At 40.7% G+C, this 15,607-nt stretch overlaps 1 protein-coding gene across 4 annotated transcripts in view; it reads right to left on the bottom strand.

Annotated features, from left to right (window-relative positions):
* The window catches only part of RASA3 (RAS p21 protein activator 3), a 107,490-nt gene that overhangs the window by 23,004 nt on the left and 68,879 nt on the right, over positions 1 to 15,607 (bottom strand). For all 4 annotated transcript variants that reach the window (XM_041465733.1, XM_041465735.1, XM_041465734.1 and 1 more), the window contains exons 6-8: positions 10,615 to 10,695; positions 7,847 to 7,919; positions 3,536 to 3,615 (exon numbers count right to left, since the gene is read on the bottom strand). In XM_041465733.1, coding sequence (XP_041321667.1) covers positions 3,536 to 3,615; positions 7,847 to 7,919; positions 10,615 to 10,695 — 234 coding nt within the window. The remainder of the gene's footprint in view (positions 1 to 3,535; positions 3,616 to 7,846; positions 7,920 to 10,614; positions 10,696 to 15,607) is intronic.

Raw genomic sequence — 15,607 nt, 5'->3', positions numbered from 1 at the left:
TGTAATTTGGGATTACTAACAGCCAAATGGCAGCTTTACAGAATTAGTTCTACACAATTTTTCCCAGTTTCTAGCTCTCAGGAAGACTCCTGTGTTAAGCATACATACTTATGGCAGCTAAACTAGTCCTGTAGAGTTATTCAAAGCTGAAGGATAGTTCTACCATTTGGTAGAATCTGTTTACTGGCTGAAGCTTACACAAATTTTGGCACTCAGTTCCTCACATTTGGGAAGTTCTGGTATCTATCTGTAGATGATCCTTTCGTCCCTTTCACATGTTTTTCAGCATCTGGATGGAAAACAACTGCACTGAGATTCAAAGCAGAAGTACTGGTGTCCAACCCAGCAGGTAGGCAAACACTACCATACCCACCTTGAGGCAAGGGTTTCAAACTCCAGAGTATTTGTTTTTGTATGTATTGTAAGGTTTTCTCTAAGAGCTATTTTTAAATAAAAAACAAGATCAGCTGGTTATTTTGCAGCTAAGTGACAGCTTGAATGTGCCTTAAACTTTTGGGGGGAAAGAAAGTACATGGAAAAAAATACAGGTTTTCAACTAATGACAATTTTTAGAAGAGCAACTTTAACTTGGATAAGGTGCAGAGTCATCCAGTTGTGGACGTATTTACACAATCCTCCTGGTGCCAAGCAAGTCACAGCAGACTGGCCAAGGAACAGACAGTTGACAGTTCTGTTAAAGGTTTATCCTATCTTATGCAAGCACAGAATTTGTTACTTTTAAATCCTCTGAGCCTTGTATCTCTCAACAGTGTTTCCTGCATCAGCTGTCATACACCAGACTCACCATTAGCTCACACTGCATGCCTGCTAGGTAAAGTTCTTTAGACTCTGATGATTTGGACAATATTTCTGCAGGGCAAGAACTCTCCAAAAGGAAAAAAACTTCTTTGAAAATTCGACCTTCTCTCTCCTTTCTCCATATTTGATGGGTTACTATATTGCAAACCAGTTCAGACAGCTAAAAAGCAGCTTCAGGAGGAGAGGAGCCTATTTTAAGCCTATTTACACAGTCAAATGTACAATTTACCAAGTATTTACACGCTACTGGTTTCTAGTTTATCCAAACTCATTTAAGATGCCAACTAGCAATATCACTTTCAAACAGAGACAGCTAAAGGGTTTCCCCAAAGTTACAGAAAAAAATCAGTGCAAAGAGGAGCTAAAAATTCAAAGTAGATCTCACACTACATAGTAAACAAAGCAGGTATGCAAATTCTGAAGTTACTGGTTTGTGCTCTTGGAGTACAAAGAATAAACAGAACTTATAAAAAATGTTAATACACAGATCTCAGAGTCTAAGAGATCACTGTTTCCCAAGATTTTTAGAAGGCAAAATTATGACAAGTGTTATTCTGAAACTGGTCAGATTGTAGACACAGAAAGAAACAAACAGGAGAGAGGGGGAGGAGAAACAATGAATTCACCAGAACATCTGGTCCCCAAGTGTTGATATGCCCTGCCTACAACTTCCTACACCCACTCAAAAAGAGAAAACTTTTCATAGCTTTAGAGAGAAACCATGAGAGACTAAGTTTCCTCTTTACCCTGTGGAATTGTATCTTTCTCAGGAGAGAAAAAGAAAACAAATCCCCAAACCCATAAATTTTATGATCTGTCCAGAGGGCCTGGGGGCAATCTAACTCTCACTAAACAGAGTGGAGGAAGTAAGCGGGGGTGGAAGGGGAACCCAAGATGGAAACAAAAACACACTGTCCCACAGGGGACAAAAGCTCTAAGGAGAATTTGCCCAACCAAGACTGACACTTTATCTGCTTTTGCCTGTTATTTAAGCGCTTAATCTTTTCACAACTATTTTGCAAGCTTCCTCTCAAACTACTCATCTGTACCACACTGTGCTATATCGGTTTTCAGGAATGACAGACTTTTCTGAAGCTCAGCTCCATATACTTTATTGCTGCAGACGAGCCATTTGCCCAGAAAATATACTTAGCAAGTAAACAACTGTATAATTTCATTTAGTCCAGCAGTATAAAATAAGAATAATTGAAATGTTAAGCAATATGTAACCGCTGTACACCAATGTCTAGCATCTCCTTCAAAACTATCAAAAAATCTATCAGAGAATCCTAGCTTTGACTTAAAATCAGTGCATGGGTGGGCATCATGGTTATAAAGACTAGATATATACTGGGCCTTCTGAGACATGGTGTAGTTGCCCAGTTCATCACATAAATCCCATGGAATATGGGGCATGTTACTTCATATCAGCCTACAGAGTGCATAGCTTTGCAGAAATACAGTCTAGTGCTAGGTCACCTGCTGTGCTGCAACACTGACACCACCAAAGCAGCTCAGCTCTGCACCTGGGCCTTTGCTTTTGCTCCCATGAGCCAGCTGTGGGTTGCCCCTAAACCAGCTACCCTTGCACTGCCTGACGCAAATGTTCTCTCTCACATATGAGTAGCTTCCCTTTCCTGCCTCAGAGCCATGGCAAACACAAATCTATTAATGCTCCTCTAGTGCTGTGACACTGCATTGACAGGCTACGTGAACCAGCAGCTGTCACATCAGAACAGCCCTCGACCCATTCATGAACACAGATGTGTTTTGCTTGCTGGGAGCAAGTATTGTTCCCCTTTCCTGGTCTCCCCTCCTTTCCTTATAGCCAGCTGTGATTCTGAAGGAACTATGGACCTTTCTGGGAGACACTTCACTGCCTCTCTAGTGAGAACATATGGGGAGGGAGGCAGTGCTACTATTCTTCCCTCCAAATACTAACATAAAGGAGAGGGGAATTTCTCATCACCTAATGCAGAAATAGCAGTATTCATTTACTGTGCATACAGATCACCAGATGGCCCAAGCCTCCAAGTTCCAATAGTATCTGATGGTAAGATGCATGTGATACTTTCAAGTTTTGCCCCTTCTATTGTCTTCTCACCCCTCTTTATACTCACCAGTCCCCACAGACAATGTTGACTGGCCTCAGCAGGTTTTAGAATAGTACTAAGAGGGTGGCACAGGGTGGGATTGTTTGGCTTTGAAATCAGAATTGCTTTTTTCCTGTGCAACTGAGTTCATTTTTATCACATCAAATATTGCAATAAAGGGTTAAAGTTGGAAAGCAAAAGAGATGAGAAACTGTCTCTGGCCCAGAAAAACTCTTTTGAGTTCAAGAATGTCCTTCCAGGGAAGAAGGACCTTATACAGGTTGCTAAAATTGATTGATAAAAGAAAATATACTCTGCAACTTAGAGTATCACAGAGCCTCTGGGCTGTCCTGGGAAACTGAGGGAAGGAGGAAAGGAGAGCCTAGACACAAAAGGCTGTGCTTAATGACATCTGCATATCAGTTCCTGCATCAGAACCAACACACATATTCAAGATAGAATCTACAGGACAGCAGAAGTAAATAAACATACAGATACAGTGACAAAAACTCATCTTGATATATCAACAGAAAAACCATGCTTGCCACTTTGTAAACAGAGTCTACGACAAAGTTACACAACTCTGGAAGACAATATTGTGGTAATAATGTATTTTTTATTACCTAATCTCCATTTTGTCCACTTCATCTACATCTTCAATGTCAAAATGGGATTTCTTGTTGTAGCTACTGGGTCTTGTAACCTAATAAAAAGGAGGAAACTTTTAGCAGCTTGATCTGATACAAAAACATTCTGATAACTTTCACAAAGCTTTGGAAGAGCACAGTATTTTACTACCAGCAGTGACTTCAGTCCTGATACTGAAAACATTCATGCAAGTAAATAAACATGTTGACTAAACAGATTACTGACTACAAAGTGGTGGTTACACAATCATTTCCAAGAGTAAGCAGATAGTCCATACTTTTTTTACAGAGAAAGACCATCTTTAATATTACTACAGCACTTTTAAGTTTACATTGACAACAGAGAGATACCACTGAAAGGAGTACCACTTTCATAATCCATCCAGGGAAAGAAAAGGGCAATTAACCTTTGTTTTAAATACAGCTGTACAACAGATGCCCTGAGGCACTTTGCAGAGCACGGGGGAGGAACCACAACCACCCTTAAAAACATTTTGCAGTGTATCCAATTAAAATTAGGAAGTTCTTCCTGTCCTGATCCTCGAAGTTAATTTAACTTGCCCATACAACAAATACCAAGCAGACCAAGAGACCCTAGCCTGTGTTATGCATATCAGAATATAGAAGCAGCTGCACAGTTCACCAACCATATTTGCAAGACTGATTAACTGGAAAGCACAGGAAAAGAAAAAAAGGAAAAAAGTATAGAGCATTAGCATAGAAAGTTTTTGTACAAACATGTCTTAAAATTTATTTTCTACCATGACTGTAAGAACACTTTGGTGGGTGTATTTTTGCATAGTGCGTCAGAAACCTAAGAAAAAGGCTACCCCACCCAGCTGAAACCACAGCAGGAACTGATCAAATGCAAGAGTGTATGATGATGTGTCGGTTCAGCTCTTGCTTGCAAGAAGCTGAACTTTATTGTATGTTTGAATATGCTTGTGGCTTAATACTCCCCACCCACAAAAACTGGCTTTTATTGTAAACTTGACTATTTGGTTTTGTACTGTACATGAGACTCAAATGGCAACTGAGGGAGGCAATGATACAGTTGCCTAAGTGGAGAGGAACCAGAAAACAATCTTTGGCAGAGGACACTCAGAGCCTTTTTATATGTGTATGTGTGAGGCAGGCTACATTTTCAAAGTGATACACAAGAACAAGAAGATACTGCCAGCAGCACTGGAGACCAAATGCTCCAGACTAATGGAATCAAATGCACCTGGTAAGCCCAAGAGCACAGTGGATTTAAATACAGTCTACAACTTCAGCAGTTAAACACAAGTTTCCTCACCCTAGCCTTGCAAACACTTCACTGTTTCTGCAAAGTATCCTACAGGCCTGCAAATGACAGGTTCTACTACCACTGCGAGGCTTATGGTGCAATTTTTAATAACGGAACAAACTTTTAAGTCTCCTTCTATCTGTAACACAGGAGTTATCACAAAAAGCTGTAGCATAGGTGTAATTTACTGCACGTCCCTTCTAAGTGAACACTTTCTCAGAAGTCCTGCTGGAATCTGCATGTATGACATCTCTCTGTTCACCCACATGACTACTTAGTGTGCACTGCTCAAGAGTGGTATTCCAAAAGGGATAGCTGTATGGAACTGGAGATGAGGAACCCCCCAGTCCATGGTGCTAAAGTAGCTGACCCCTAACACTGCACAATAAAGGGGGCATAACTCTGCTGTGCTGTCCCTTTCATCTGGGAAAGCCATTTATCAGCTGCTCAGGTTTTTTTCAGCACATGCAAGTTTACAAACAGGTCCCCAGCACTTCCCTCTTGAATTCCTGTAAGAGGACCATTTTCCTGTAGCTGCACACACAGCTCCACACCACACTGCAGCTGAAGCAGAGATGAAAAGGGCTCCTAACTATCAGGTGCAAGTTTCACTCACCACACCCCTCAAATAAGCCTTTCTATTTCCCAAACCAACAATAAGCTATCTTTCATTTAGAAAATTAAATCTGTGTAACTTTTTGGTTGTAGAAAGGAAAGCACCCATTCACTGTCTTTTACAGATCAGCTTCTTCCTTGGAGGCTTGGACAATCACTGTGCTAGCAGGCTGCAGAAAAGCTGATGAAGCTGTTCAGAAGCAGAAAGTGACACCGCTGTCAACAGCATGAATCTCTCAGCTCCACAGGAATTGGAGCACTTCCTTTGCATGCACCAGCCACAGGTCTGCCCATGTCTCATTAGTGAATGTATTTCCCAGTCAGAGCAGTTCTACTGAACCTTGTTCCTTGAAGACGTTTAGCCTGATTTGTACTAACTACTCTCAAAATGACATAAATCTATGATAGCTCTGTCTGCAGAGGTATGTTTATATTTCACAGCTCTGGCGGATTCAGTCATTTCCCAAGCTCTGCTCTTACCAGCACAGAATTAATTTTGCTCTGAGTTAGCAGAACAACTGGGGCATGGGCTTGAGTTCAGGTTTTACTTTTGCTGGTACTTGCACACAACCCAGCTCTCAAACAAAGGCAAGCTAAGCAAGCCCCCAGCCCCCTCTCTCTCAACTCCAGCTGGAATATGCTCAGTTTCTCTCCTTCCTCTCCCAGTACGGCACCACCTGCCAAGTTCAGTGTTTAAATACCAAACATCCACTGTTTCTGCAGCACACAGAAGGATGAGGAATCAGGTGAAGTTTTTGTGGCTTACAGTGTGAATTCCTGGACTACATTCTCATGAAAAAGTTCCCACTGACAGGCTCCTCTAGAACTGCCTATGTTAAAATAAGGAAGCCCGTCTTAGTTTACTTACATATAGCATCACTCTCGTATCACTGCCAAAGACCACAGTTCTGGGCCAGGTGAGGGACTGAAATCCCGGGTAAACACACAGACACCTCAGTGCAGTTTCAACACTTGTCTCACAGAACCTCTGCCCCTCTAACTGTGACTATGCAGCAACTCCACAGAGTCTCATGGAGCCAGGAACCAGGCACAAAAGCTCATTGCAAGCAGGGCAGCTATATCCTAGGATGAGATGTGCTGGGTTAGCAAAGATCACCTTAGAAAGCTATCCTGGCCTACCCTCATGGCTTCCAGCCCCTCAGACACTACAGAAAGTCCTCCTACCAATCAGGAACTTGCTAAGTCTGTTCCTTTACACATTACATCAACAACAGCATGTATCTGCTGTTATGACAGACGGTAGATTGGTCAGTACAACTACTGGCTTCTAGGCAAAGATGGTGGTTTGCAGGAGAGGGAAGACAGCAATGTCAACAATGACATGTACACTTCAGATCTGCACAGTGCAACAGCACTTGTATGGCTCCTCTCTCCCCAGCTTCCCTTCCTGATGTGGCTGTGGCCCAGAACTGATATGAGAAACCACATCCCTAGGTGCCATCCCTATGCCAGCAACAATTTCTAATGCAAATGTGACCTGAAAGATGCAAGCCATATGAGCAGAAAGGACTTTTCAATCCATGCCAACTGCATTGTGCTACTCTAGCTTTTTTTCATCAACTTCATAATTACAGATACTTTCTTGAGGCGTCTACTGAAATAGAACAGTCAAGCACAGACCAGGACTATGATATCCAAGAGAAAAAGAGAATGATACACATACTTTAGAAGACAAAATGAAAAGTTTCAAGAGAGATCTAAATTATAAACACATGCACATGAATGTATGGACACACCACAATTAGAGCTACTCTTGCCAGAAAGAACCAAAATGAGGACTTTCATAGAAGTTATACTTTATCTTAACTGGACCTGTTGAAAATGCTCTGTATTAAATAAAGCTATAGAGGTTTTACCCACTTGGAGAAAAGGCACTAGTATTGCAGCAGACTGGTAGACAGCCAGAACAACCAGTTTAAGTGTATTTTTCCTCTACAGTTTTCAGTATTCCTAAGGAGATAACCTTCCTCCCAGTGACTGGGAAAGACAGGGTGGAGCAGCTATAAAAACACAGACTAAGAAAAAAATGTCATTTCTCTGAGTGTGTGGTTTGTTCAGGTTTTTTGAACTAATTTTTAAATGTGCTTTTTTTCAAAACTCTTGTGGGGTGAGTTGCGATTAAATGTAAAGCCTGTTGCTCAGAAGTGCCCAACTTGAAGCTTTTCCTACAGAGCAGCAGAGGTGAAAGCAGGATACTGCTCCTTCAGCAGACAGCCAGTCTGAGCCCGGGTACTTCTTTCCCCCACACCATGCTTTGAAACAGTCTTCAAAGATGACAGCTGGCACAACACGCAGCAGGATGCCGTGCCAACTATCCACAGTATAGTATTTCAGCTTATCACCCGCTCCTTTGAAATACCAACCTCAAAATAAAACACTTCATCAAAATGTGGATTGTTGGTCTTCTTTTTAACTTTAGTCTTTTTGGCTTCTGATCTGAATTAAGGAAACAAACAAAAAAAAGGGTAAGAAACAACATTAGTAGAAGTGTGATCCTAGAACAGAGCCACTGACGAGGAAATAGCCAGCCACTTGATTTATCTCATAAAACTGGAATGTCATGCGGCTCCAGCACAGCAAGGCACAGACACTTGCACACACCGAAGAGAGATTCAATGCATTCCTATTTCTCTAAAGTGGTGGTAATCACATTTTGTTATCCTATTTTAAACACAACTCCCTGAACCCTTACTCTACCACTTGCTTGACATAGAATCTTTTATCTGTAAAAACTGGCAAGAATGGGGCTCTGAGCAGCAACATTTGGAGGATGTCTCAGTCTTGATGTGACTCAAAAATTCCTCATACTCTAAAAACACAGGAGACAAAGCCTAACATAGCTATTTCTGTGAGTGATATTTTATAATTCTGGTCTGAAAAATCAGTCACTGCTTTTCAGTGACAATCAAAAAACTCAGAATGGTTCCTTCAGTCAGAATATTTTTATTGCTGTATGAGCATCCCTTTCCCTGCAGCATCAGCAGCACTTAGTTAATACAGTGGTGAATTATTATGACCAGTGCTGAGCAGAAGTCTCTCTTTTATTGTCCTGTAGGTGTAAGACGTGGCAGACCTCCTCCCAACCACTCAGCAGGCCTGGCCAAGCTGTGCACTGCCCATTCATCCCCTATGGGCCATGCCATCCGCCTGTGCCTGCCTTTGAGAAAACAGACATTGACTGCTGGGCTCAAGCCTGCCAATGCATTTCTCACAGGCCAGCCAACAGCTGTTTGATGGCTTCCAAATGCTATGAACCTATGCCTGATTTGTTCTCACTACCTACAAGAGAAAAGCTGTGTGCTATCCTGTGTCACCAATCTTACCCTACAGCTCTGCAGGCATAGATAAAACAGATGCAGATGGAGAGGCACATCAGCCATGTGGAAAACTGACCTACTAATCATTTCATCCCAGAATCTATCGTTCATTTCTCATGCACCAAAGCTGCTTAGATAGCTTGTAACTGCTTATATTCACTGGACAACTCTGTTTATTTCACAGAGGTCAAGGGAAGCTTGGTCTAATTCCCAGTGCTGCTCCACACTTCCCATGTGAGTTTAATGGGCCTGTCCAACAGTATACAATATTTTTCCATCTATAATAGAGGCACAGAAAGAGTTTCTGTCGGGAAGTCTGATGACTCTAAGTACAAATCACATAATAAACAGCAGCATGTTTGTTGAAATTTTCATGCTTGTCATTGCATAATTGCGGCTGAATAAAGCAGCTTTCCTACTCTAAAATGAGAGGCACTGGAAAATCCAGAGAGGAGAATGATGTACAGATTAAGAATATCCCACTATTCCTAGGAGAAGCTGAGAGATAAGAGACACTAATCTCCTCCAGGACTCAGGACAGATTGCCAACCCCATCTCATCAGTCACACTTGCCAATCAGCCTCTTTACTGATAAACCCATCTGGGAGGGGACTGGGAAGCAGGATGTAGAACGGGAGGCAATTAAGGGAGCACAATTATTGAGCAATTACAAAGCAGTGAATGGGAATAAGCTGCATGCTGCTTGTTGGAGATAGGAAACAAGCCTTCTCCCCCTACCAAAACCCAGACAGGAATAGGATAAGGCTATGCTCCTTATTCTGAAGGAAGTACATTATCAAAAGTCATACATTATCCAGACTGGGGGAAGCAGACAAAGGTGAATTTGGACATTCAAGAGTTAGTCAATCAGTCTCCTTACAGTTTCAATAACAGTCACCCAGCCAGTCATTTGAAACAAGTTACAGGCTTAAAATGAAGTGTACAAGTCAAATATACAAGTCCATTAACGGAGATAAGGCACAACACACCTAGACAAAGATGCAGAATACAGACAGGCTCAAAGACTCCTCTGCATGCAAGGTGAATATTTGTCAAGAATGCTTCTTATTTATAGTATTTTCAATAAATTGTTGTAAAACATCATTAATAACCCATGCTACCAAATCTGATTCTTTGAGGTTACAGCAGAGCTATTTTGTTTCTAAAATGACACAGACATAAAAGATGACTAGATAAGCAGAAAAAAACCAGTGACATCCAACAGCACAGGAAATTTTTGTAACAGATGGGGAAATTGAATCCCAAATTTAAACTGAAGAGTATCATGCAGAATCTCATCACTAAAACCGCATTCCAAATTTTATCCATGATATTATGTCTGCATATATCAAATTACAGGACTGAGCCATTGAGGGTTTTTGACATACATATTAATTTGTCACACCTTGAAAGTGAAGACACTAAATATTCACACGCAAACATGCATACTCGGCAAGATGTTGATATATTCACATTTCTCTTCCACCCTGCCCAAAATTAGGCAATGAATTTGCTCAAAAACTGGCCTCCAACTGTGAGGTGAGAAGATGCATAAATTAAGACTAACCACATATTATAGACTCTGAGATATTCAAATTATTCAGATCTTTACATAAATCAAAACCGAAACAAGTCTCAAATTACTTACTCTAGCATAATTCAGTAGCTCATGCACACACCCACCCCAACATTTAACACATTCTAGCAGTGTCTAAATACTCCCAGCTGTCCATAGGAGAAAGTGAATTTCTAATAGACAAAGGAAACAGAAACCATCCTTATAAAATGGAAGCCCTTGAATGTGAAATACTTGCCTGGAGGGTCCTGCTAAGGTAACGGTGGCGTAGGGATCACATTGCCCGTTCACAATGGGCAGCCCTTGGCACTCCAAAACTCTAGAAAAGAAGAAAATGAAGACAAATAATTTAATTAAATCAAAAGAGGTTTGAGTGAAAATAAAAGTGAAGCATTTTCATAGGGTTTTTTTCACAATAATTTACACTAGGGAATTGAAATGTCACTACGCAGAAACATTTAATTTATATTTGAACTTGACAACACATTTTGTTCTTAAATACTAATTTTAATAAGGGTCCAAAATACTGTTAAATTATTGAGAAACCTTAACTCAAAGGATTCTTATTATGCAAGCACAGCAATTTAAGGTTCATGAAGTAGGAGTCTGCTGTCAAGATGGGAGCTGTCAGCACTTCAAAATTCTGTGACAACTTATTCACCAAAACACATAACCAGAATTTATTCTGTAAGAGAAATGTAAGAAAAACACCACACAGACAGATCCCAGAAGCAGTTAAGTAATTTCTCAGAATAACATTCATGAAGACCTCAGTGCTTTTGCAAAAATTGGCATAGGCTTATTTATAAAGTTGTGTTAATTACAGACCAGGTCATATGACACAGCCATCCTTCTCCATGATCAGCAGCTCTGCACTCAAGTAGTAAGAGACATTGGAGGGAAAAAATGGAACAAATTGGGGTTTGCTGCACACAATGGTGGGAAAGCTGCACTTTTGCACTCTCATTTCAACATCTCTTTGGGGAAGAAAAAAAGAAGAAAAAACCCAACACAATTACCCCCAAAAACTGAAAAAATGCTGCATGTTTCAGAAGTTAAAACCTACTGAGGAATGCAGCAGCAGCTGGAAACAGAGACAGACAAGCCAGTTTCCAGAACTCTCCCTCCAGCAACAACTTCTGCTTCCAACAGGTAACCTCCTGGGCTGATGTATTTGCACAATTTTAACTGGAAAGTTTCAGCAAAGACAAACCACGAAGCTCTCTGGGCAAGTGAGTAGTACTATCACTGCAATGTGAAGTGTCATGCAAAATTCTGGGTGCTGTAACATCACATGCAAAGTAATAGCCATTTTACTGTTTTCAGTAATGGGAATTTCAATGCAAAAGAATATAAGGATGAGCAACAGAGAAAAATAGATAGTGCTCCACAATTTCATCCACAAGGCACGTTAATTGTTTACATATAGTGTTGACTTTAAATACAGTTTAACTACAGGCCTATTATTACTTACCCTCCTTAAAGGGAGAAAAGAAGTAATATTCTGCATCAATACAGGAATAATTTTTGTACCAGAGAAGGTACAATCTAGATAGGTTCACACAGCTCTACAAGTAGAAGACGACTGAGCACCACACTAAGGGGCACACACTGGTAGCTGAAATGATACAATACGTTGCTAGCTGAATTGTCCTACCCATGGAACCTCAGAATGAAGGATAGGTAGCTATCTTTCAATACAGACAGCCCCCAGTAATGCACCAACTCACAAGCTTCTCAGTTGCACAGCCCTAACCCGGTCGACTCAGTGCTAATTCACTCACACTAGTACAAAAGCATGTTCTGTGTTCTGGATATGCAAGTGGAATCACAGATCAAAACAACAGAGAGAGCTGGGAGAAGCTTGGATTGCACAGGCCATGTGCTGCTTTTATTTCTGGACTTCTATTATTTCACTACAAGTTTACCATCCACAGAGACAGAATCTAGAAGCCACTGAAGCCACCTAGTTTAAGCACATATCTGATATTACAGAGTGCTACAACACAAACAGTGAAATTCAAGCCACAAATTCTATCCCAGCACCAGCTGGAAATCCATGGTGTAAGCTTCAGGAACCCTCAGCATCAGGCAACACACAAAACACGTGACTTGGCTGCCTCAATGCAATGCATACAGTGCCATTTAAGATGACTTAGTTTCTTCCACTATCCCTTGATGCTGCTCCACAGAGGCAGGAGGTACCCATGAAACATGTAAATTCGACAGCTCCACATCTCTCAGAGGCCTCATAAATAGACCAGATGATTGTTTTCAAGCAATCAAATCCTACTCCAAATTCACCTAGCTTACCTTACAGAGAAAGTGTAGAATAAGCTTTTTTTTTTGCACATATAATAATGCAAATACTCAGAATTGTAAGGGAGATGCCACTTTTTACATTTAAAAGGGGAGGATGTGAACAGAAATAACATTATGGGGAACTTTACACTGTAGCCTTCTGACAGAGTATCTGTCAGTGCAGGAGAAAACCAGTAAGTTCCAGCAGAAAGTTTTTCTGGAGAGGCAGGTGCAGCTTGATTTTCTTACAAGTTAAGGACAGACCACTTTCCTTACAGTGGTCTTTACATTAGTAAAGTGTGTAAAGACATTCACAGCAGAAACACTTGGCCAGTGAGCTAGAGCAGGACTACTGGTAATTATTTTAGGATGGCAGATGTGGCTTGAACACATTCCTATCTAACAGAACAACTGTACACCAAGTGCCAATGTCAAACCAAACTCCTGGGTTCCAGTGCTTCCTTAAAGTAGTCTGGAAGTTCCTTAAAATTAAATAGTAACTCAATGGCTTTATAGCAGTCAGCCAATTTTCTGCTGCTGATGAATGGATTCCAAGAGAGCTCCCATCCATAAGAGAAGAGCTATGTGATATTTAAACAGTCAGAGCATGTGGCCAGAGAGACTATGACTCCTGTTTTAGTAAAAGCAGCTCTTTCCAGAGTTTGCAGAAAATAGAAAGTGATCCTAGAGAGAGCATAATCTACACTTGAGGACATACAGAGTTTGCAAATCACTACACAAACAAAACAGAAAATAAAAAAAATCACAGATGAATTTGAATGATGAAAAGTGTGAACTCATCCAAACAAAAAATATGTGTATCCTAACTGTACACATGTACAATGACAGGATCTATTGTAATATTGCCACATAGAAGAATCGAAGGGTTTTCTTGTGGGTAGCCCTGTGTTATCACATCCCTCATCAGCAATGGTTAAAAAGGCAAGCAGTATCACCAGCTGGATGGACAGAACACAGCAGTGTACACCACTGGGCACCTATAATTTGAATTGTGTGTGCTCTCCAGAACACATGGAGAAGAACAACAGATGGCTTCTAACCACTTATAGCTCTCAGAGGGCTGTACTCTCCAGCTCAGAAAACAGAAGTTATCCATCCACAAACAGCTTACAAAATCATGATTGGTGTGAAGAACATTTCCTCACAAAATAAGAATTATGGGGCACATAATAAAATTACCAGACATGAGGTTTAAAAATAAACAAAAGGAAGTACTTTTTCTACACAATGAAACTGCAAAACTTATTGCCATGTGGTGTCGTGGAGGCTGATAGAATACATGGATTAAAATCAGCACTACAGAAACTCATGGAGTATAGGTTTGTAGGCAGCTATTAAAGCTTAATGGTCCAGAAGCCTCCTTGAGCTCAGGAAATCTCATTTTGTGATCAGGAAGGGTGCAACACTGGAGCAATCACACCACTTGAAGTATCACTCACCAGAGAGCATCAGTACTAGGCTAGACTAGAGGGGCACTTAACACAGTAGGGTAGTTGTTCTGTTCTCTGGGGAAAAAGCAAAGACAAAAGGAAAAAAAGAATAAAACAAAATACACAGATGTTCTTGTGCAGTCACGATGACTTAAGAATAAGATGCTTCTTTGTATGCTTCTTGAATAAAAAAAGCAAAAACAACCTTGAAAGAAACAAAATGTGGGAAAACAGGAAACAGACACCAACAGACTGCATCACAAGCATTTCAGGTAATTTAAAAGCAGTTATTGTTTAAGAAAGTTGAAGAAATCAGGCAAAAGACTGAAGACGTAAGCTTCTGAGGAAGGAAGGCTGTGTTTGGAGAGACATTCATTCTGGTTCTTGTTTCTTATCAAGCATTATGAGGAGAAACAATAAAATTCAACAATGCACAGGTCTGTTTGAGTCATGCTAGAACACTCTCCTTAGCTACAGAATATTGCAACGTTAGGGCTGCTTTTGTTACAGTCATTTTCTTCAGTCATGGGAAAGTTGCTAAGTCAATTAATGCTCCTCTCTCCCAGCCTGGTACCAAAACACTGGCTTTACTTGGGAAGCAAGGAAAGAGCTAGAACAAAATGTCAGCTTCTCAGAGACAATAAAATGGAATCACAATTATGCCACAAGGCCATCACGTTATTTAGACTGACAGTTCATATCTGGATTAAATGAAAAAGAAAAAAAAAATGTGTAACAAAGGTATGATCTTAGGAAAGAAGGGTATAGGGGGAAGCAGTGAACAAAGCCAGTAAAAATAAAATGCCCTTGCTCTGGTCATCTGCAGAATTAACTTAACTTACATATACTAGAATAAAGAAAAAAAAAACCAAACCCTGACAATCAAGATTATTCAAGAATTACAAGTCAACTCATCAGACCCCAGAGAAAAAAAAAGTCTGGTGGCTGCCAGAGTCTTGTCTACCCAACTGGTAATTTCTCACCATTAGCTGTCTGGAGCCCAGCTGGGGCAGTGAGCCATCCTCACAGCTTGCCTGGATGGGCAGAACTAAGGTTAGTGCTGGGTCATATGAGAAAACTCTCAATGCAGCTGCCTCACTCTATTTTGCTTGTGGTTTATAAAATTAATAGGTTTCAAGAAACAAGGCAGTTTAGTTTTCAGTGTGGTTCATGACCAAACCTTCAGAAGAGTAAATAAGCTATGGAAAATTCCCAGTGGGTAAGAGAAAACCTCCAAAACCTAAACATATCATAAGCGTGCCCTTGTGTCTACAGAAGCTGAAAGGGTGGCAGGAGTAGAAGGTCTTAAAAAAAATAAAGAGATTTTTCAACAAAGACTAAGTAGCTCATATCTGACAGTACAGGCATTTCCTCTGTCTCTGGGTTGCCAACTCAGCACTGTAGGCTGTAATCTCGGACACAGCCCCTACACAAACATACTCAAAATCAGCCTTAACACAGGTGAGCAACAACAGAATG

Source organism: Pyrgilauda ruficollis, unplaced genomic scaffold (assembly GCF_017590135.1).
Source record: "Pyrgilauda ruficollis isolate IOZ18807 unplaced genomic scaffold, ASM1759013v1 scaffold190, whole genome shotgun sequence".
NCBI lineage: Eukaryota > Metazoa > Chordata > Aves > Passeriformes > Passeridae > Pyrgilauda > Pyrgilauda ruficollis.
The sequence above is the reverse complement of the archived record's forward strand: the minus strand, read 5'-3'. Positions and strand labels throughout refer to the sequence as shown.